Source organism: Narcine bancroftii, chromosome 2 (genome assembly GCF_036971445.1).
Source record: "Narcine bancroftii isolate sNarBan1 chromosome 2, sNarBan1.hap1, whole genome shotgun sequence".
NCBI lineage: Eukaryota > Metazoa > Chordata > Chondrichthyes > Torpediniformes > Narcinidae > Narcine > Narcine bancroftii.
Window position 1 is genome coordinate 327048233 of NC_091470.1, and position 24642 is coordinate 327072874.

General features: G+C 40.4%; 1 protein-coding gene and 1 long non-coding RNA gene across 3 annotated transcripts in view; one reads left to right on the plus strand and one right to left on the minus strand.

Moving 5' to 3' along the window:
* LOC138755643 (uncharacterized) overlaps positions 1 to 16652 on the plus strand; it is a 34297-nt gene extending 17645 nt beyond the window's left edge. The window contains exon 3 of the long non-coding RNA XR_011352442.1: positions 14711 to 16652. This is a non-coding gene — a long non-coding RNA (uncharacterized lncRNA). The remainder of the gene's footprint in view (positions 1 to 14710) is intronic.
* The window catches only part of LOC138755640 (copine-3-like), an 88593-nt gene that overhangs the window by 24037 nt on the left and 39914 nt on the right, over positions 1 to 24642 (minus strand). For both annotated transcript variants that reach the window (XM_069922001.1, XM_069922002.1), the window contains exons 3-10: positions 24076 to 24255; positions 18930 to 19004; positions 16132 to 16203; positions 15950 to 16033; positions 14003 to 14092; positions 12709 to 12807; positions 6163 to 6249; positions 908 to 967 (exon numbers count right to left, since the gene is read on the minus strand). In XM_069922001.1, the coding sequence (XP_069778102.1) occupies positions 908 to 967; positions 6163 to 6249; positions 12709 to 12807; positions 14003 to 14092; positions 15950 to 16033; positions 16132 to 16203; positions 18930 to 19004; positions 24076 to 24255 (747 nt within the window). The remainder of the gene's footprint in view (positions 1 to 907; positions 968 to 6162; positions 6250 to 12708; positions 12808 to 14002; positions 14093 to 15949; positions 16034 to 16131; positions 16204 to 18929; positions 19005 to 24075; positions 24256 to 24642) is intronic.

The window sequence follows — 24642 nt, forward strand, 5'->3', positions numbered from 1 at the left end:
ATGTACTATTCATTATGTATTCATTAATCCATTACTATGCAACAATTTACTATTTACTTCAATTATACTGTTTAAGGGAAATATTAATGCAATTAAGTAACAGCCACAGTATGTAGAAAAGTTGGCTGATTATAGTATGTGTAGAATTTGCTGCCTCCAAATACAAAGAGAGAAAATACTTTCTTCCCCAAGGTTACACTAAAACAACAGAATGTTCTGGCCTGGGAGATTAAGACGGGAGGGCGACACCATAGATAACTGCAGAGCAGAAAATTGCTTGAGATAAATTTTATGCAAGGAGTCTATCAAAGAAAGCCAACTCTTGTTCAGTGTAACAATGTTGACCTATATAAAGAGAAGAGACTGGACAACAGGAGTCAGTCTTGGGGAATAGCTCACTGAGCAGGTGACCTATGAACTAACGACTGAACCAGAGGCCTGTTAAGCTTTATTCTTGTGCTATGTAATAAACTGATTGTGAAACCGAATACCTTCTCCTATCACTTCATTCAACGAGCACGCTGGACTCAGAAAACACATAGACTAAATTGAGGGTAGGGTAAAGCCAGAATCCGACAATTTGTATTTGGAGTCAGCAAATTCTACACATACTATACTCAGCAAACTTTTCTACATACTGTGGCTGTTACTTAATTGCATTAATATTTCCCTTAAACAGTATAATTGAAGTAAATAGTAAATTGTTACATAATAATGGATTAATGAATACATAATGAATAGTACATAGGCATATTTTCCATGATTACTTAACCCCTTGGTTCCAACAATAACTAAGTAGATGCAGAACTTATTAATTAATTCAGATTAATTAAAAAATGAGAGTGAATGCCAATTAAAATACACTTCCTTCATTCTTCAGTCTTACATATTTGAACAATTTACTCACAATGAAGTTCATCTGACAGCCACCCATAATGTAATCCAGGAAAGAGTACTCTTTCACGATCTGCAAATTTAATATTCGAAGGTTTAATGTTAACATTTGTCAAAATTCCAGTCATTCATTAATTTTTAACTCAAAGCATCAATTAGTTTCCATCTGATAATTAACATAATTCAAAGCATTTAGTCATTTCTATGCAATTTGTTGTATCGTGAACTTTTAAATAATATGGTCATTATTAAGTGATGCCCTTGATAAATTGGGTATAATAGCAGGCAGTCCAAGAGAAATTTCAGGTGGAAATGTCCTCTTCTATCTGCTCCTCTTTGTCCTTCTTTGTCATACACTTAGTGGGTTTGGAGTATTCTGGGCAAGAAACTGCAGTTCACTTTGAACATTGCATCTAGTGTGCACGAGTGGCACAGGGAATGATTGTTTACGGTGTTTGATGCTTTGTCAATTACACGGGTTGCTTTTCCCAGGATGATGTTCAGCTTCTAAAAATTCTTGATTGTTTCATTTCTGACTTGCATCTTTCAAGGCTGAAGGTAGGATTTGGGTTGCCATGAAGTAAGTCACTCGCCACAGGAAACCTTGGTTCTGATGTGTACTAGTAGCTGGAAAGTTTATGTTGCTAATCCAGTTGAATTTCTGGCCACTAACTGGGGATTTGTTCATGACATCAAAAGTCAGGAGTATACGGTTAAATTTTTCTTGGCAATCGGCAGATGAGCAATGCCTGGCACTCTCGTGTGGCATAAACATTACCTGGCTCTTCTTAGTTCATGTCTGAATGTTCATGTTTTGTTGTGTGCATGCATGGGTTATTGAGGAGTTCAGAATCAGAATTTATTGTCATGGACAAGTCATGAAATTTGGTGTTTTGTGGCAGCATCATAGAGCAAACATTCATATTATAACCATCTTACAACATTACTATAAGTAAAAAGAATAGTGCACGAAAAGTAAGGCAGTGTCTATGGTTCATTAGTTATTCATGAATCTGATAGCAATGAAGAAGCTGTCCTTTTGCCATTGAGGGCTCATCTTTAGGCTCCTTTACCGTCATCCTGATGGTAGCAGAGTGAAGAGGGTATGGTCTAGGTGGTGGGGGTCCTTGAGGAAAAAGGCTGCTTTTTTAAGACACCACCTCTTGTATGTCCTCGATGGAGTGAAGTCTGGTGCCTGTAATGTTACAGGCTGAGTTAACAACCCTCTGGAGTTTATTCCTGTCCTGAGAGTTGGTGCCTCCGTACCAGCCAGTGATGCAGCCAGCCAGAATTCTCTCCACAGTCCACCTGTAGAAGTTGACGAGAGTCTTCGGTTACATTGTTCGTCAGATGCAAGTGCTGTGACTATACTGAGGAAGGCTGGAGTAGCTGCTTGTTCTGGATCAAGGGTCTTTAGTCCCACAGCTGTGACTTAATACACAAAAGTGCTGGAGAAACTCAGCAGGTCAAGCAGCATCGAAAGGAAGTAAAGCTTGAACCCTTCATCAAGGTATGAGCAAAAATCAGGCAGGCTTCTGAATAAAATGGTAAGGGGTGGGGGAGGAGGGAAGGGAGGAAGGAGCAGGTGAAGCACAGGTTCACGGGTAAATAAGCATAGGTGGATATATGGGGGAAGGTAGAAGAGAAAAACTGCTGAGAAGTTGTCCTGTCCCATAGCTTTTGTGACACCTCATCTTCCTGGCTCTTGATATCATGTAGACTAAATCAAATAGGCTGGAGAATTAATTCTGAGATGCTGGGAATCTCAGGAAGAAACAGAGATTATCATCCATTCATCACATGTATTTAAACAATGTTGTAAAGACTTCAGTCTGTTCTTTAACACTCATATGCTGGCCCTGCCATTGAGCTACATCCATCAAAATCAATCTTTCAACCTGACCACAAGTTGCAAGATTGCTTAGCTTTGCTAAATGCATATTGTTTTTATTGCCATAAAGGGCATTAGTGTATCATAGAATCAGAATTCTACTGCAAAGAATCAAGTCCCTTGGCCCAACCTGTCCCTGCTGACCAAACTAATTCCATTTGTCTGCATTCAGCCCATATTCCTCGAAACCTTTCCTGTCTAAATGCCTTCTGAATGTGACAATTGTTCCTGCTTCTATCATTTCTTCTGGTACCTCTACACAAAATCCTGGAACATCTGGCACCAAAAATACATACATCAGGATGCTCTTTATTGACTATAGTTTGGTATTCAACACCAACATCCACTCAAAACTAATCAGCAAACTCCAAGACCTGAGCCTCAATACCCCTTTGCGTAATTGGATCCTGGATTTCCTCACTTCTAGATCCCAATCAGTACAGATTGACAAGAACATCTCCTCTAAAATCTCCATCAGCACCGGAGCACCACAGGGCTGTGTACTTGACCCCCTGCTCTACTCGCTTTACGTCTACTACTGCATGGTTCTGGATCACAACTACACCATCTACAAACGCAGATGATATTACAGTGGTCGGCTGTATAAAAATGGATAAAAAGGCAGGAGATTAAAAACTTGGCTGAATTGTGTACTAAAAACAATCTCGCATTCAAATGTCTCCAAAACTAAAGAGCTGATGGGTGACTTCAGGAAGGGAAAACCAGAGGTGCACAATCCAGTGATCATTGGGGAATCATGGGTGGAGTGGGAGAGCAAATTTAAATTCTTGAGTGTCACTTTCTCGGATGACCGTTCTGGACCCACATACTAAGATCATCGTGAAGAGGGCACATCAGTGCCTCCAATTCCTCAGAAGTTCAGTAAGACATTGGAAACCATGGCAAATATCTGCAGATGTGTAGTGGGAAGTGTACTGACCAGCTGCATTATAGCCTGGTATTGGGTCACTAATACCTCTGAGCGGAAAGCCCTGCAAAGGATAGTGGACACATCACAGGCAAAACTCTCCTCATTCTCCTTTCTATGTGCAAGGCTGCCATCGGAGAGCAGCAGAAATTATAAAGGATCCACGCCACCCAAGACAAGTGTGGTTCTTGCTACTGGCAGTGTTGAGTTCTGGAGTTCAGATGTTATGGCAAAGTTGTATAAGTCATTGGTGAGGCCAATTTTGGAGTATTCCGTGCAGTTTTGGTCACCTAACTACAAGAAAGATATTAATAAGATAAAAAGAGTGCAGAGAAGATTTACTAGGATACTGCCCAGACTTCAGGAACTGAGTTACAGGAGAAGGTTAAACAGGTTAGAACTTTAGAGGTATTTAAAATTATGAGGTGGATAGACAGTGTAAATGTAGATAGGCTTTTTCCATTGAGGGTAGGTGAGTTACAAACCAGAGGACATGGTTAAGAGTGAAAGGGGAAAAAGTTTAGGGGGAACACGAGGGGGAAATTCTTCATACAGAGAATGATGGGAGTGTGGAACGAGCTGTCAGCTGAAGTGGTAAATACAGGCTCATTTTAACATTTAAGAAGAATTTGGGCAGATACATGGATTGAAAAGGTGTGAAGGGCTTGGAGTGGGTGCAGGTCAGTGGGACTAGGAAAAAAACGGTTCAACACAGACTGGAAGGGCCAAAGGGGCCTCTATGGTTCTAAAGAGGTATAGATTCCACAATACTCGTGCCACCAAGTACATGAACAAAGAAGCCTAAAGAACAATCCCCATCAGAGACTCATTTCAGGGTTCTTACTTTGCACATTATTTATTACTGAATACTTCTTTTTCTGCATTTACACAGTTTGCTTGCATTTCTTTCTTTGTTTACAGTTCCCCTTTTTGTGTATGTACCTTGAGTACAGTTAACACTACCAATAAATAGAAGTTCTGCCTGGCCTGCAGTAAAAATAAATCTCAGGGTTGCATATGATGCCAAGTATGTCCTCTGACAATAAATTGGAACTTGAACTGGAGACCATTTCATATCTTTCCCCTCTCACATTAAACTTATGCCCTCTGATTTTAGATCCACCTATGCAGGGAAAATGGCTCTGACTATTAATTTTATTAGTGCCCCTCATGATTCCATAAATCTCTATAAAGGCCTCCTCCAGGAAGAAATTCCAAGGCTATTTAGTCTCTCCTTATAATTCATGGCTTCCAGTCCCTGAAACATTCTTGTGAATCCTTTCTGCACCATTTCCAGTTTAATGGGTGACCAAATCTGCACGTTTGATCCCACCAACATTATCTAAAGATGCAACATGATTGCCCTGATCCTGTATTCAATGCTCTGATTGATGAAGTTATACAAGCCAAACTCCTTTTTCAAATCCTGTCTACACTGTTGCACTTTTCATAGAACTGGGCACCTGTACCCCATTATCTTCTTGTTCTCCACACTCCCTTGGGTCCTATCATTCACTGTACAAATCCTACCCTTGTTTAATGTAACAAAAGGTAACACTTCACATTTGTCAGTGTAAAACATTCCAGACATTTTATTCTAATAACTTAACACTTTCATGATTGTTACAAAAGCTAGTGTTTTTTTGTTGTCCAAGGTTCCAGATTATTAACAGAATTTAAATTCCTCAGCCGTTATGTTAACATGCAAACACAGTCAGCTCAAGGCTCAGGATTATGAGTCGGATAATTCAAATGATGAATGGGCATTCTCACAGCGATATGGTCATTACTGAGAATTATTGAAACAATATACTTGAACACAAACTTCAAGTTCAGAATGAACTCTTATGGTAGTTATCTGCATTTGTGTTGACTCAATGAAAAAAATCAACCAGCTGTTAGGTGTGACTGTTAATTAATTCACCAAAGCTCAAATAAAAATAGAATAGTTCAAGCACAAAATATTATTGATGTTGCTGTATATCCATAATGCTTCAGATGTTTGACAACAGATTATAACAAGCCTTCAGAGGTAGGTGTACGTCCTTGCAAGCACAAAACTGTATTCTTGGGAATTTGCATTGCGACTTTCAGTGTTTTAATAACATAACACAGACAGTGTTGTTCATTTGTCTTTTTTAAAAATGTTATGACATTTTTCCTCATGACTTTTTTCTCATCATTTAATATAATGTGGATAGACCAAGCCAAAAGATGAAGAAAAATAAAACCCCTCTTCAATGAATACTTGAAGAAAAAAAAGTTCAGATTTTAAATACATTACACTATTAAAATACATGCATTGTATCAAAATAACACATTTCTTTGCACAAAATTATATTGGTAGACACAAGGGGTGGGAAGAGTCACTAATCATATTAAAGGTGGGAACAAACTATTGAACCGAAATATTTGTGTTCTTAGGTAAATCAATGGCAAAAATACCTACCTGGCACAATTTAAAGCTTACTATTCCTGAGTTTTTGTAATTTCTCTTTTTCTGTTTCTTCTTTGGATTAATACATTCAAATTCTGCCTGTTAAAGTGAAACAAAATGAGAAATGTACACATAGATTCATCTTGTATTTGTATGTGTGAGTTCTTAGAAAATATATGGATGAAGGAAAAGGTTCTTTACTTTAAAGTTGTTGTAAACAGCACCATGAGGCATGCCTTGAGGCTGCAAGTCTCCATTACAGATCTTGCATTCTGTGTGTCTCCTACAGTGTGTCAGCCCCTGATGGCAGCCAAGTATAATCAAACAGTAAGGCATTGCTAGTTGCCTTGTAACCATGATCACTATCATTACACACATTACTTTCAATAGTTTTTTTTTAAATAATGAACAGAGAAACCTATTTGGCTCATGTAGTGGTTAGTGCAACGCTGTTGCAGCGCCAGCAATCAGGAAATCAGGACCGGGGTTCAAATCTCGCACTGTCTGTAAGGAATTGGTATGTTCTCCTATGTTTACTTGGGTTTTCCCTGCGGGGTCATTTCCTCCCACCATTCAAAAGGTACTGGGGGGTTGTAGGATAATTGGGTGTAATTGGGTGGCATGGCTTGTGGCCAAAATGGCCTGTGACCATGTCTTTTAAAAAAAATGAAAATGAAAACAATTTAACTAATCTTTCAGAGTAATTTGGAATTACTCTAAATTAGCCAAGAATTCTTCAAAGCTTCTTTGAACAGTATTAGTAGCTGACATGCGAATTGTTGTGGGCAAAAACTAATCCAGCAGAAGTACATTCACAGGCAGGCTGAGTGAAGTTCAGTCACAGTTATGGCCAATTACAGGGTGCTTTTGTCAGTTTGACTTTGGACTATAAAAACACCCTCTCTGCCAAGAAGAGGGAAAACAAAGAAAACATTGGAGAAAAAAGTAAGGGAAATTTACATTTTGATATTAAGACCAAATCTGGAGTTTCATTCCATAAAAAGATGTTGTTTCTAATGGATCAACTGTTCAGCATTTCTAAACTTACTTTGAAATGGCATTTTGTGACAAGTAATTATAACTTGAAAAAGATTCAAAAGAATTTAAACTTTTAAAAATCTGATTAATTCTGGAATTACATTGAAAAATAGTTATCAAATATTTAAAATTATATTGATAAAATATTCATCATACTGAAGCCCATTTTCCAGGATCTCAATTATACAAAAGTCTCATCAGAAGATGCAAGTATCCCATCAAATCATTAATCACAGACACTCGAGACTGAGGATACTGGAATATGAAGCTAAACACAATATGCCAGAAGAACTCAGGGACACAAGCAACATCAGTGGGAGAAAAAATATAGTCAATGTTGTGAGCCAGATCCCTTCATCAGAACTGAGAGTGCAGAGGCGAGCGAGCTGGTTTAATGAGGCCAGAGTCAGTAGGGGACTGATGGACCAGCGAGACAATTGACTGACATATGCCAGGAGAGGGAGAAGCAAAGGAATGAGATGGAGAAAGATGAGTTATATAAGGTGGGGTATGTGATAGGTGGGGACAAAAGCTGCCAGTGATAGATTTTGATAAGAGTAGGTGACAGTGGTGGCATAATGAGAGACCAGATTAAACTCATGTGGAGGGGGGGGTGAAGAGGAGGGAAGGAGAGGGGAAAAATCCAAAGGGAGCATTCTTCTTTGGATGTAAGAGGAAGGATCCAAAGAGGGAGGGAAATGAGAATGAATGGGGGGCTGGGGAGAGGAAAAAAATAGTATTCATCCTAAAATTAGCTGGGACATTTATTTAAATGTTATAACATAAGAATCTGCCTAACAGATGCAAAAGTAGCACGAATTGTTGATCAATTTTAAATGAAAGTTTGGTTTGGTAAAAACAAGATCTGCTTTTATCACAACAAGCAATTTATCATCAATTTACCATCATAAATCCCCAAAAGCCAGAATCTCCGTTAAATTAAAATCAGATGTGTTGTGAGTAAATATTTGACCAAATATTTGAGACATTGTATTATTTGTACAAATTTGGCAAACTCCCACAAGTTGGTTTGACTGGAATGTGGAGTTTCGGCATCAAATCCAGGCAGCAGCCCTTGTGTGAAAGCCACATGTAAATCTGTTACATGGGCATTCTTTTATAAAAAAATAAAGGCAGAACATCAACCCTATATGCAACATTTTCCAGGAAATATGAAGATTAGCTATTTTAAACTGAAATTCAATAATATGAAACACAACGGTCTGCAGATACTATGATTGCAGCAAAAAACACAGAAATGTTGGAGGAACTCAGCTGGTCTCGCAGCACCCGTAGGTAAAGCTATCTTACGGACGTTGCAATACTGAGCCCTTCTTCAACGTAGAAGCATCAGAATAACAAATGAACAATGGCAGGGGGAGGGGTCCAAACCAACAAAACATGTTAACTGGATATTATATGAAGAAAGGTGAGAATTGATTTTGACTCTGTGAAAGGAGACAGAGAAAAGGAAAGATAGGGAGAGACAGAGTTGGGGACGGCATCAGGAGAAGGAAGAGGGGTGGGTTTAATGGACCAGAGCAATGTTAATTCCATATGGCTGGAGGGTGTTCAGACAGAAGACGAGGTGTATTTCTTTCAATTTGCAAGTGGTCTCAGTATTGAAGTGCACGAGACCATGGACAGTCATGTCAGCAAGGGAATAAGACAGGGAATTGAAACGGGTGACCTGTGAGAGATCCATATTGTGGCGGCAGAGCTGAGCTGTTCAACAAAGCAATCTCCCAGTCTGCACCCAATCTCTCTGATGTGCTCCAACAGGAGCACCAGATGCAGTAGATGACTTTTGCAGATTCACAAGTGAAATGTTGCTTCATTTGGAAGGACTGATTGGAGCCCCAAATAGTGGTGAGGGAGGACATGTGGGTGAAGTGGAAGATCTCCTGCAGCCATAGGGGTAGGTGGCAAGGGGATGATTGGTGGGAAGGGAGGAGTGGACAAGGGAGTCAATGCAGGGAGCAGTCCCTGCAGAAGGTAGAGAGGGGAGGAGAAGGAAATAGGTGTCTGGTGGTGGGATCACCTAGTAGATGGCAGAAATAGCAGAGGAGGATGTGTTGGACATGGAGGGTGGTGGGGTGGAAGGTGAGGACAAGGGGAACGTTGTCCTTGTTGCGCGTGGGGCAGAGGGGGCCAGGGCAGATCTGCAGGAAATGCGGGTGAGGCAGAGTTAATGCTGGTAGAGGAAAAGTCACGTGATAACTGGGCATCTCAGTTAGTAGAGCAGTTAGCGTGATGCTATTACAGCACTAGAGGGCTGGGCTCAATTCCAATGTTATCTGTAAGGAGTTTGTATATTTTCCCTGTGGCTTGCATGGATTTTCTCTGGGTGCTCCGGTTTCCTCCCAACCTCCAAAAATGTACAGGGTTGGAAGGTTAATTGGGTGTAACTGGGAGTTTTCATAAGCTAGAGGGGCCTTAAAATAATTGCATCACTATGCAATTTGTACCACATCAACACTTTCTATAAACTTAGTGTCTCAGGGGCATTAAAATTTAAAAACAAGCCTATGTACACTGTGGAAACTAGTGAAATGTCTAAAAATTTAGGCATTTGAAGAATTTTTGTAAAATGGTACAATATATCATTAACCATGAAAAAAATCTGCTGTGAATAGGTGCATGCTCAACTGTGGACAGGCACATCAGAAAGGTGCCTGTGCTTTCAACACACAAAAATTTCACTGAGAGTTAAAACTGCAATAATCTGTACTCCAAACATTCAGAAATTTTAATGGTTCAGCATCTGGCTTATTTGTGCCAGTCCTGGTTGCCTCATTATTGGAAGAATGTAGAAGCTCTAGAGAGGGCACAGAGGAGATTTACCAGGATTATCCTGGATTGGAGAATATGTCATGAAGCAAGGTTGTTCAAACTAAGGCTTTTCTCTTTGGAGCAACAAAGGATGAGCAGCCACTTAATAGAGCTCCACAATATTATGAGAGGCATAGATAAAGTGACAGCCAGCACCTTTGTCCTGAGATGCTAACAGCAAATAGATCTATTTAAGATTTTAGGGGAGAAGTCAGAAACAAGTTATTTTTAAGCAGCATGGTGGGTGCCTGGAATGCACTGCCAGGTTGTGGGGGCTGGACAATAAGGAATTGGATGAGCAAATAGACGCATGAAAAATAGAGGGCTATGAGTGCTAGGAAGGGAAGGATTAGATTATAGTAGAGTAGGAGTATATAGGACAGCACAACATTGTGGGCTGAAGGTTTATGGATAGGAAAGGTTTGGAAGGATGTCGGCTGAATGCAGACAAATGGGACCATCTTAAGAATGCACCTTGGTCAGTACGGATGAGGTAAGCTGAAGGGGAACTTTTCCCATTCACAGGGGCCCTGATTTGCTCACTTTCTTCAAAATTGAAAATAAACCAAGCCCATTCAGTCGATCATCATAACTTAAATGCTCCATTCCAATTTAAATGATGGTGAATTGCTTCTGCATCCAATCGAGTACAATTATATCCTTACTGTAGTGTGGTGCACAGTATTCCAGCTGTGTTCTAACCAATACTTTATAAATCTGTACCATAATCTCCCTATTGTTACATTCTGTGTCCTGATTAATAAAGGCAAAAATCTAGCTGTGTTTCCATCTTTGTGTTCCTTGGATTCAATATTCCCTCAGGCTTCCATCATTCAATGAGTTTATATTGAGACCCTATTGGACAGCATTATATGCAGTTCCCATTTCTCAAGCAAGCTTGACGTCCATTCTATGGGCAGCAAGTTTCAAATTCCTCGTATAATAACAGCTCAGTTATCCAAAATATAATTAAATATACCAGTTAGCCAGATGTTGGTTCAGTGCTGCCCCAATGTTGGCCCTCTGAACTGCACTTACAGAAACGTGCCAGGTATGCAAGTTTTTACTGTAAATAGTATGCTGTCTTGTAATTAAACTTTCAACTCTTTGGATATATGTTTGTCGTTTCTCAATAAATTCTGAAATCTCAAGTATGAATATTTGAAATACAAACTTAAATTTTGTTTTACATAGAGTTGAATCACCTGTTATTTGGACATCTAATACTAATATTACCAATCTCTTTATTGGCTTTCGTTGACTCCTCTCCCCTCATCAGAGGCTATTACTCCGTTTGCCTCCTTCCTTATGCTCAAAATCTTCGGATTTTCTATCTCTGTATATTCCCTTCACTCATAATGTTCAGGTTTGAACTCCATATTTCCCATCCTTGCATTTTTTCTCAGCATTAAGATGTCAATCATTTTATCTTTTAATTGAGCTACTGTTAATTTCCCTTGTCATTTCATGAAGGAATTCAAAGTGAAATTATAAAGTGAATAACTGGATAGAGAAGCTCCGTATTGATGAAATTTATAATGTTAAAGTCAGATACATTGTCCGTTCTTCCCTATAATACATTGATGACAATTTACATTGAGGTCGGCTGCCCTAATTATCATGCAGGATTTTTGAATTTCCTAGGGGATGGGTCACGCCTAAGAATGAGTAAGATATAGATTTAAAAGTAATAATGGCATAATTCAAGCTACAACTTTGTCCATAATTCCTCTCTGTTGCTGTCAAAACTAAACTGCACCTCCTCGTTTCTCCAAATTTTGAAAATCCATAATAATACTTCTCATTATTAATCTATGGCTTAGTGTATAGCCATTAAAAGAAAACTAACAACTGCCCTCTACTCCGTTCATCTCCTATGACTCTTTCTCCAAGGAATGGAATATCACATTTCATTCTTTGTTCTGGAAGGTTAAATCCTACAACAAATGATGGAGCAAAATACAAGCTCATTTTTAAAAATCCTTTGGAAAGCAGGGTTAAAACCTTCATTTAACTCTTTTTCCAGTTGATTCCTAGCTGGTGTTCATGCCTTTTCATGTGCCTGTTCTCAGATAATTATGTGAACCATTTTTGCTCAACCTTCACACACAATAACAAAAGCAAGTGATTACCCATTTATAAATTGAATTACTTGACAAGCTGCCTGACATCACGACTCTCAACTCCTTTGGATTAGTCGTAACATGCAGAATGCTCAGCTATTATTGTAAGATATGTATTCGTTTCTCCAGCCTTTATCCCAATTTGCTACAACTTTAGCCTATTAATTATTAACTTCTCCCCCCCCTCCCCCCCCCCCCCCACCACTATCATCATAGAGTAATAGGTCTAATGTTCTGCAATTATTTTCAAAAAACACTTAGGGCACTGCTACTTCTTTTCTCATTTACTTCATGCCAAATAAGAACCAATCTTCCTATTAACTGAATTCATTAAGCAAGCATGAAATTATAAAGTTCAAATCATTCTAGAGGAGCTTGGTGAAAAATGGCTTTGGTTGAAGCCGATATACAAAGCATATTACCATCAGTCAGCTGCTGCAAACTTTAAGAGATAAAAGAGAAATTGTATTCTAATAATAGCATAATGGATTACTTTTTTTTACAAAGAGAACAAAATAGCTTTATAATTTGTTGAATATTACAAGAGTAGAAGACAAAAACTTACAGGTGAAATGTGTGAGGCTACTTTCAGCGTTTCCATATTGGTTACAAATGTGCCTATCAGATCATGTGACCCATCATTGTCATAATCGTAGCAAGTTACCTGAAAATAAATCATCCATGAGTAGGTTGAAGTGCTCAAGTATCAATTTAACACCTTGCTCCTTACCAATAATAAAGCCTAGGATTCTGGTGACTTGAAATAAAAATGATCAGACATGTAGCAAATTCATCTGCATTTGTTGAGAGAACCAGAATTAAGATTTCCATCCAAGATCATTCAACAGAAGCTTCCTGATGATAGGTTACTGACTTAAACATTTAACTGTATTTCTCTCCACAATTAGTTGGTATTTCAGTACTTTCGACTTTATTTCAGATAGGTAGCATCAAGAGTATTTTGCTTTAAAGAACATTTTAAAAAGCCAAGTAGTTATTGGGATTCAGATGAAATTTCAATGCAAACAAAATATTATCCATTCTGCATCATGCATTTCTGCAATGAAACATGGGCATTGGCTAAATCAACATCAGGATTTGAAGTTTACCACAAACAATACCTGCTCAAGCATCACTGCAGACATTATACACCAATAGATGATATTTTCAACCACGTAATTGGAGTAAATGAAACCAATACATAAACAGTACATGTGGTACTTCATTTAAAGGGCAACATTAGATGGCAACATTGCTAAATGACTTTAATATTCAAGAGGTAATGGCCTATAGATATTTATGTACTTCAACTGTGTAAAAATAGCAAAACTAAAGTTGCTATATATTAGAGAATTAACTCAAGAAGCAAGGAAAAAGAGCCTGTGAGAGAGAAAGTGAAAAAACATCTACATTCACAAAGATTTGCTTGTCCAATCAATTATTGATCACTAATCTGATCCATGGGTTCAGTGACTGACTTCAACAAAAAGAAACTTACCATCAGTAATAATAATAAAACCTGGAATGCTATTTTAAAAACATATCTGGTTCATTATGCCCTTTAGGGAAGGGAATGTGCCATCTTTATATGACCTGATTAAAATAGTTGACTCTCAAATCATCAACCAAACCAGGAATAATACATTTTATATATATATATATTTATATATATATATTATATATATGTATATATATAGTATATATATATATATATATATATATAAATATGTAAAAACTTTCAAGTTAAGATGCAAGCTACTTTTTTTCTGCATAGTAATGAGAAAAAAAAAGTTTTAAAATACTATCAAATCATTCTTGCATTGGTAGGTAAAATTGAAAAATTTACAAGTGAAAGATACCTTGATTGGCTTATTCAAGTCACTGTTGCAGAGCGACTGCAAGGGAATTTTATATGGTTTCCAAGCGGGATTTAAGTTTCTTTTTATAACCTGAAAATGACAAAAATAATTTATACTATTGTATAAATGCCACAAAAATGATTTAATGTTTCATATCTTTTCTCTACATAAAACTGTACAAATAGTTAATTAACCAACAGGAAGCATGAGATATCTAGTTTTGGAACTTTATATAAGATTATGCAGCTTGTGTATATTCCCAGCATTTCTTAAATGGATAGAGAAAGCAATATGTATTGAATTGACAGAATGAATGAACTACGACTACTTGTTTACTCAAAAAAGACTATTTTACAAATGGCCAATTCAAATAATATTTTCTAGTTCACATTTTCCCGGTGGCAAAAGATCACTATTATTTTCACTCGATCATTCTGCTGGTCCAAATTAATTACATCTTTTTAATAGTTTACTACTATTTACTTGTAAATTTATCTTTGGCTCAACAACTATCTTTGTCTAATGGCATCTCTATGAATCTCCACTGAATGCATCTTCACTTTGAGATGGCCATTATTGGTGCTAATATTTCTGTGGGTTCTCCAATGCTCCCATATAATGCAAAGGTCATGTTGTTGAAATATAAAGACTTAAAATCTTATTTTTTGCAGAAGCATACAATATAATTTATGCCCTTTACTTCCACAGGGACATCTTTAATGGAGAGGATTTTGTGTAGGAGAGTTCTCATTTCCAGAGAAGATTTTTAAAAATGGCTCTGCCGAACAGAGAATGGAGAGAACAAATTAGTGTGCATACAAGGATGGCCTATCTTGGACCCACAACACCTCTTCATTAGTCAGGAAGGTGCAGCAGCACCTACATTTCCGCGAGAGGTTGAGGAAGGCATGGCAACTGTCCCTCATTTGACCTCCTTTAACTAGAGCACAATTGAGAATGCCCTGTCTGGCTGCATCATTCTGTGGGATGGCAGCTGCTAAGCATCGGACCAGAAATCAACACATATGACCGAGAAGATTCCTGGGGTCTCCTTTTCCTCCATTGACAAGATTTACAGGAACTGTTTCTTAGTATCTTTGGCCTACTACAGTCAAGAAGGAGGTACAGGAGAATCAAAATCCGAACTGCCAGACTGGGAAATAGCTTCTTCCCACAGTGTACGAGATAATGAACAGTATCCTGTAACTGAGTAAATCATCCCAAAATATTTATATATATTTATTTTAAATTATATGAGATTATTATGTACTGTGCATATTGTATGGGCGTGCATTGTGGTCCAGATAAACACTGTTTTGTCAGATTGTATATGTACGGTCAGATGATAATACATTTTAACAAGAACTTTAGGTTTTTACTCAATGCAGCTGAGATTGGTTTTTGGGAAAGCAGGAATTTTGCACCATGTGGACCCCTCAGTTTCTTTTCCCAATCTGAACGTATCCCTTTGGCCAGAAAACCCTTGAACAGACAATCAGGCATATGTGGATCCAGACGAATGCGAGACACGGATGATCAAGCTATGGTCAGTCAAGCATGGGAGGCTGTGCACAGCACAGGGAGGTTTGCAGAGAAATAATATCAGAAGCTGAATATCACGCATCTATTTACCCTTTTGGGTTTACCAGCCCAGAGTTTTCTGAAATCAATGAAAACACTGAAACTGATTTTTAAAAGCTTAATTCAAAAAAATATACAATACCAAATATTTTGTTTATTTTACACTGAAATAGTAATGATTTTAGCCATAAGCAAATTGTACCTTGATATAAACTTTATCCTTCAAAACTAATAAAACTACCAGCAAGAAAGATATCGAGGGAACTAGTAACTTGCAATTCATTCACATTGAATTGGAACATTCCATGTAGAGGAAGGAGTGGTATTGATAGGTTTACACAAAAGTCCTTCAAAAAAACCTCTCACCTCTGTCCTATGCACCATTTGCCATTTTCCATCAGGAGTCTGTTTACAAAATTCCAGGTAAGGGTCTGATTTTCCCCAAAAGTCCTAGAACCACAATTAAAACAGAACATTGCATAATATTTCTAGATACAAAAACAAACGTTATCAATAGCTATTTAATGTTTTTAAAAAGTGAGTATTACCTTTTTATCCAATTTGCGAGCTTGAACTTCAAAATTAACCACTCGATTATCTTTCACTTCTTCTGAAAAAATCTAGAATAGGCAAGACCAGTAAGATTTACTTCAAAAGTTATATTTCCTTTCAAACGGCCAACTTCAGAATAATCAATCATCTTTTCTGCCCAGGGTGAATTGCAATTTAGAATTAATGTAGGAAATGTACTTCCAGACTTCAAGCAATGGTGCACATTACTTGATTAAATGGGAGACAAGTACGGGCATAGCTTTTGAACTACTCTCCTATCTTCCAAAAAGGTCACTGCTATTCAGCTGTTCCTCATAAAGATCAGGAATTCAGATTCATTGTCATAGGACATGCACGACATCACATACAACCCTGAATTCTTTATCTTGCAGGCCAAACACAATTACCACTTATTGGTAATGCAAAAATAACTGTACACAAAGCATGCTTGTCAACAAATAAAGAAATGTAAACAAACTGACTGAGCAATTCAGTCAGCGAGGGAAAAAAATCAATAAAGTGCACAAGTAAGAGTCCTTAAATGAATCCGTCATTGGGTTTATTGATGTAGAGGATGTGGGAGGGATAGCAACTATTCCTGATCTTGGTACTGTGAGTCTTGTGGCACCTATATCTCTTTCCTGATGGCAGCAGTGAGGACAGAGTGTGGAACCATGATGATTGCTGCTGCCCTCTGATGGCAATGTTCCCTGTATGTTCTCGATGATGGGGAGGGTTTTGCCTGTGATGCCCTGGGCTGTGTACCCTACCTTTGGCAAGGCTTTACGATCAGGGGTATTGGTGTCGCCAAACCAGACTGTGATGCAGCCAGTTAGATCACTTTCCACCATACATCTGTAGAAATTTGCCAGGGTTTCTGATGTCATACCAAACCCCTGAGGAAGTGGAGGCACTGACCAATTTCCATTCCAGGAATTTAACAAGTACAAGATTTTGTAAGTACTTGACTCTGCTCTCTTGTGTTTGCAGTTCTGTACATAATTTCCACCAAGTTAATTTGCACAGCAAACAAGAACGAAGCCCTGCCTGAAACAACAAAAGAGGTAGAGCTCTACTCCAGGCACCAACTACAAGGGGTACAATGCTGACCAACGTCAGTCTAGTTTTAGAAAGGCACTATGAAGCCTTTTGTGTGTGGACTTCACAGGTCAATGATGACTTGTTTCCATTCCAGATCTTGCGGATCTGAGGTGGCTGACGAAGCTACAATACTGCCATAGTTGAAGCAGGAGGAGCTTAATAGCTCAAACTGCGGGTAATTTGAGAGATGGTTCATGCCTTTGATTGTTTTCAATAGCTACTCCCAATGAATGGATTCAGGGTTCTCAACAACACCCCAAGTACTTTCCTTTTACTATGAGTGGTCATGGACCAGGGATTCCCAAGAGTCAATCAGGAATGCTTTTCCATAGAGGTTCTTGAATTATTTCTTATCTACCTAGCATTAACTTGTCACAACAGATCTTGGATCTTGAATTTAATCGTGAATGCCTCCCTTCTTTGAGAGACGGCGCTTTAGATAAGGAAAGTTTCCCACAATTTAAATGGTCATGATGTGGGTCTTTATCGTCAGGTGCAGGTTATTAGGAATAACAGTACAGAATAGTACAGGTTCCTCTGCTCCTGATGTTACTGACCAATTCAAACCTTCCTACGCCAATCCAAACCTTCCTACGCCAATCCAAACCTTCCTACGCCAATCCAAACCTTCCTACGTCAATCCAAACCTTCCTACGCCAATCCAAACCTTCCTACGCCAATCCAAACCTTCCTACGCCAATCCAAACCTTCCTACGCCAATCCAAACCTTCCTACGCCAATCTAAACCTTCCTACGCCAATCCAAACCTTCCTACGCCAATCCAAACCTTCCTACGCCAATCCAAACCTTCCTACACCAATCCAAACCTTCCTACACCAATCCAAACCTTCCTACACCAATCCAAACCTTCCCCTCCCTCACAGATCATAACACTTCATTTTTCTTTCATATTTGCCTATCTAAGAGTCTTTGAAATATCCCTATTGTACCAGCCTTTTCCACGACACCTGACAATGCATTCCAGGCATGTACCTCTGGTGTCTCCTCTAAAAGGTTTCCCCCACTAATCTTAAATAGATTCCGATGAAAAATATTGAGAATAATACCAGGGCAATAAGGAACTTAACAACCTGTGTGGTGATTAGGTTTGCTGTGAACTTAAGATCAAAGCTTGATGTACGATAAGGATGACTTTCTATTAACAGCTGCAACTAAGGGTAAACCATACAGCCTCATGTTTGAGGGTACTGATGGTTTATGCAAGGCCAAAAAGCTGAGGTACGGTGGTCAAAGTGGCTCCCTCCATTTTGCCTAAGCTAACATGTAGTGAGGGCTTAAAGTAGTCTTGAAAAACATATAGTTCTGAAAGTCTTTTAGTCAATGCCAATTATATTATATAGAGCATTCCACAATTCCTCATAGTAAAATTGCTTTTTTAAAATATTGTTAATGCAACACCTCAAAACCAGAGCCTTCACTTGTTATCTTTTATTTGTTAGGTGATTGCGTTTAACACACAATTAAATGTTAGTTTAAAAAAACAACAATCCATTTTCATACTTTACATGTAATTGATCTTTTACCACCTAAATGATCCTGAAACTTGTCCCTGAAATTGTTCAAGGAACCACCATGAAAGATAGTTTAAATATAGGCAGAGACATAACAGATGATTGATTTGGTGGTTCATTTGATCATCAATCTCCAGCATTTAAAAGATATGTATCTGTACCGTGATTGTTCCTTTCCCTGCTGGTTTCCCATTATGCAGCACAAGGGGTCTGGTCAATTTCTTGCTTGAGACAATCTGCCAAAATAATTCAAATTTGTAAAAATACAGTGGGAAAAGTATAGTACTCAAGCAACTTAAAAGATTATTACATTTTCCTCAAAAGTGGATTATCTTACAAACACATTTACTTGAAATTTAGCCAAAGCAGGAGCTCTTCTGGAGTACTTTCAATACATCATGTACCATCTTCAAAATTCAGTTCTAACATTAGAGGTAGAGTACAATGCCCTGTGTAGCGCGTTTGATGTTACCGACCAGAGAAATGAGTTTCTTTATGTACAAAATTCAAATCAGTATCGTCATCAACTTTGATGATGACCAAGGCAGAAGTGCATTCTGGCTGGTTGCATCACTGCCTGGTATGGAGGTGCCAACTCTCAGGACAAGAATAAACACCAGAGGGTTGTTAACTCGGCCTGTGACATCACAGGCACCAGACATCACTCCATCGAGTACATCTACATGAGGCGGTGTCATAAAAAAGTAGCCTCTATCCTTAAAGACCCTCATCACCCAGGCCACACCCTCTTCACTCTGCCACTATTGGGAAAAAGGTACAGGAGCCTAAAGACAAGCACTCAACGGCACAAGGACAGCTTCTTCGCCGCTGCCATCAGTTTCCTGAATAATCAATGAAAGACCCTGCCTTACTTTTCGCGCACTTAAAATAATATTAATGTTTCCACTATGATGCTGTCACAAAACACCAAATTTCAATAAATCCTGATTCTGCTGGTTACCACATATTTTATAATTGTTCTTCCAAACATAACACATTCTGCACCTGTGCACTGGGCATCCAATGTCAATGCCACTGACCTGTTTTCTTGGACTTCTTTGATGCTTTAACTTAATATCATTATCATGCAACATTAACAAAAACATAATGCTTTATAGCAACATGAACACCACAATGATGTACCATTTTCTATGGGAAGAAATTTTAAAAAAGCACATTATGGAAGTTTTAATGAGTATTCATGAAAATTCTTGTAATACATTATTGGAATAGCTTGTAGCGGGCTGAGTGACCGCACTTTTCAACGGGCCGAATCTCCGCCCCAGTCGTTGGGCTCAAAATGGCGCGGGTCATCTTTCATTCCCGAGGAGAAGCCCACGGTTCTTTACAGGGGACATCACTACTTCTGGGTGGCGCACCACCGGTCAGGGAGTGACATTGTGACGTGCTGACATCACTTCCAGAGCCAGAGCACACGTCACCGGAAGTGGGTGTTTCTCTGCACACAGTGCGAGGAATTCAAACAATAAAGACAGTTACTAGCTCACCCTTGCACCGTGTGGACGTCTCTCGATTCTGTAGTGCTGCCGTAGCAGACGCCTCAGTAGTGACCCCAACGGTTCCAATCTTTTTGGAACCCACCTTGAGTGCGACAGAATGCAGGATGCTGCTACCATTACAGTCGCCACGGCTACAGTCAACACTGTGGGCGTTCATTTGCTGCCCTTCTGAGAAAACCAGCCCAGGAATTGGCATTTCCACATCAGAGGCATTGTCTCAGAAGACACCAAGATCTGGCATGTCGTCAGCACCCGGGATGCCGTCACCACAGCCAAAGTAAGCTCCTTCGTGGAAAATCCTCCCATGGAGCAAAAGTATGAGCAATTCCGGCCTTTCCTCCTTGATTCTTTGGAACTCAGCAGCACAATCACGCCGTTCGAATCCTAAATATGCAAGGCCTGGGTGATAGAGACCCCTCCGGGCCTCCCAGCAGTATCCTCGGCCCAACCACAGCGCAACGAGCATCCAAACAGAGCAAATACTGCTTCTACCACTGGAGATGGGCCCGAAACACCCAGAGGTGCACACCACCCCCCCACCATGCTCCTACCCCACATCCAAACCAAACACAGTGTCAGGAAACAGGCAGGCCAGCCACCATAGTGGCCTCGGCGGTTGGCACTCATAAAGCCCTACTCTACCTCAGGGATTAGCAGACAAAGAGGGATTTCCTAGTTGACACAGGCACAGAGATAAGCCCCGTCCCACCAATGTATTTCGAGACCAAACACAACCCCAAGGGCCTCCCTCTACAAGAAGCCAAAGGCTCCTCCATTCCGAGCTATGGCATCGTCTGTTCATAATCCACGCCGTGGACATGGTTTTCCAGTGAAGTGCACAATCGCAACCGTGGGACAGGCCTTACTCGGAGCAGATTTCCTCCCAGCACATGAACTTCAGGTGGACATGACCAGATGCTGTTTGGTGGATGCTACCACATTCCAGTCATATACCCTTACTCTGCAGCAACATCCTTTTCTGCTGTTAGGAATCCATGCTTTGGACCGAAAAGAGTATGCCCACCTACTGGCCAAATACCTGGCCCTACTGGCACCCAATTTCCATGAAACTAGACTGCCACATGGCATGGAGCACCACATCGAGACCACCGGGCCTCCAGTGTACGCACGGGCTCAGTGCCTCCCACAAGACAAACTCCAGCAAGCCAAGACTAAGTTTGCTGCCACAGAGGAGCTGGGGATTGTCTGACGTTCAAACAGCCCCTGGGCCTCCCCACTGCACACGGTACAGAACAGCTCTGGCAGCTGGTGCCCATGTGGTGACTACAGTTGACTAAACAATGCTACAGTCCTGGTAGGTACCCTATCCCAAACATTCAGGAGTTCACCATGAGGCTCCAGGCTGCCGGATCTTTTCCAAGTTGGACCTCATCAAGGGGTACCACCAGATTCTGGTGCATCCCAGCAATGTCCCTAAAATGACCATCATCACACCCTTCAGCCTTTTCAAATTCCTTTGGATGCTGTTCGGAATAAGGAACACAGCCCAGATGTTTCAACAGCTTATGGACATGGTCGGCAGGGACCTTGACTTCATCTTCGTCTACCTGAATGACATCCTCATCGCCAGCCCCGATGCCGGTACACACAGGATCCACCTGACTCACCTTTTTGAAAGGGTGCAGCAGTTCAGACTCATTGTGAATCCATCCAAGTGCTAGTTCAGCCTAGAGACAATCGATTTCCTGGGACACTAGATCACCCAAGAGGGAGCCAAACCGCTGCTGGACAATGTAGAAGCCATCCAAAACTTCCCCAAGCCAAGCACAATCAAAGGCCTGCAGGAGTTCCTGGGGATGGTGAACTTTTATCATTGCTTCCTCCCGGGAGCCGCCACCCTCATGCAGCCCTTGTTCAACCTCATCAAGCTCAGCGACAAGACACTCTAGTGGACTCCGGAAACCACAGAAGCGTTCCAGACCATGAAAGTGGCACTAGTGCAGGCTACATTCCTGACCCATCCAGATTCACCTCCCCTCTGGCTCTTACAACAGACATGTCGGACAGAGCAGTGGGCACAGTGTTGGAGCAATGGGTTGATGAGCAATGGTGCCCCGGCCTTCTTCAGCAAACATCTCCAAACACCAGAGGTCAAATACAGCACATTCGACTGCGAGCTGTTGGCAATATGACAATATGACACTTCCGGTAATGTTAGAAAGAAGGGTTTTCACCATCTACACAGACCACAAGCCACTTACTACACACTCAGCAAGGTCTAAGACCCGTTAATGGCGAATCAACAGCCTCTCCTACATTTTGGAGTACATAACAGATAGCCACCATATCGTAGGCAAATCTAATGTGGTGGCCAATGTGTTATCCAAACCCACAATTGCCACTGCCTCAGGGGGGCTCGACGTCACTCAGCTGGCCAAGGACCAAACAGAGGGTGCAGACGTCCAGGCCTACCGGACTCCCATCACCAGCCTCAAGGTTAGCAATTTCTGTCCCTCACCAGGGGGCCCTTCCTTACAGTGCAACAAATTCACAGCCTGTCCCACCGGTCCATGGTCCATCTGTTGTCTGACAGGTTCGTGTGACATGGTCTCCGCCACGACGTGATCCTGTGGGCTAAAACTTGTTTGCAATGCCAATGCGCCAAAGTGCACAGGCATACCAAGGCCCCACTCCAGACTTTCAAGCCAGCGCAGCGCAGATTTGAACACATGCACATCGTCAGCCCACTCCCCGTGAGCTGAAGGTACGTGGTATCCATTCACAATAATCGACCATTTTACCCATTGGCCAGAAGCCATACCCCTACCCACATGCGACACAGAGACTTGTGCCAGAGTTTTCTTGCCCACATCACCTCGGACTGAGGGGCCGAGTTAATTTCCTTGCTCTGGGCTGACCTAACCAAGTTCTGCAGCAGCTAGTTGCACCACACCACGGCCATCATCCTCAGGCAAACAGCCTGACTGAGCGTTTCCACCATCACCTGAAGGCAGCCCTAAAAGCTCGACTACAAGGCCCGAATTGGATGGACGGGCCTAAAGGAAGACCTACCAGCCTTGTCCGCTGAGATGGTGTAAGGCTTCCCATTTACCATCCCCGGGGACATTCACTTCAACAACCCAAGCCCATGGCCTAGTGCCCTAGACGTCTTCCAGTGATTGAGGGTTCAAGCGGGTAAGCAGAAGCCTTCGCCACCTTCCCGACATGGCTCTCCACTCTTCCACATCCGCATGGTCCTACAGTCCACTGACTAAGTTTTTGTGTGGAGAGGACAGCAAAGAACACTCCTACAGTGCCCCTACGAAGGCCCATTCAAGGTGTTGCAGCAAGACGGTGTTGTTTTTACACTGGACATTGACGGGTGACAGGATAGGTTCACAATCAACAACCTCAAGGCAGCACATCTGGACTCAGGCCAGCCTGTCCCGGACCCCCAGTTGGGTTGCAGATGCCACCCACCAGAGACTGTATGGTTACTAGTTCACCCTTGCACCATGTGGTCATCTCTCGATTCCATAGCGCTGTCGTAGCAGACGCTACAAGCCCTTCATTGAATGATGCCAAATGCAAATAGAATAGCTTTTTTAATCCAAATGAAAATGTTAAAAAATAATTTAGATGCTTCAAACTGGATACAAAAAGAGAAAATGCTTGAAACACTTATCAAGTCTGGAAACCATATAAGGAAAAAGAAAAAGTTTACAATTCAGGTCCAAGACCTTTCATTGGAACCTGATACCGGTAATTTAATCCACTTACGTATTCAGCTGTTTAAGGAACAAATAAATGAAGTAATTGTATTCACCTGGCCCAAAGTGCATTCAAATTCTCCTAGGAAGTCATCGTCACCCAGATCAAAAGTTTCATTATCAATATCATAGACTCCAAATTTCAGCTTCTGGACTTGTTCAAAATAGTAATCTATCAGGAATTTCTTGGAAAATTTTGGATCAAGGCAATTTTTAACCATTTCTGTACGACCAATCTAGGAAAGATAAATGACAATAGATTTCCAGTACAACAGGTATTCAATCATTATTTCTTAAACAATCAGAATAAATAATCTGATCCAAAAAGAAAACACAAAAGGAAAGTAATGACACAGAAATTCTAATCTAGCTGCTACTTTTGGGGGGAAAAAAACCCTCCAAATCAAATCTCAGACCAGTTCAATGGTGTGATATTACAACGAGATCAATGACAGCCTCAGTACAAGCTATTGTAAGTTTATTAATAGATAACCAAGAAGTAACACAACTAGAGATGGAGCAGTTACTTCTTACCTGCATATTTTAATAGATTCTCACTTCCAACCCAAAGAAAATAATCATTCTTTAAATGTAGAGACATAAACATTACTTCTATCAAAGTA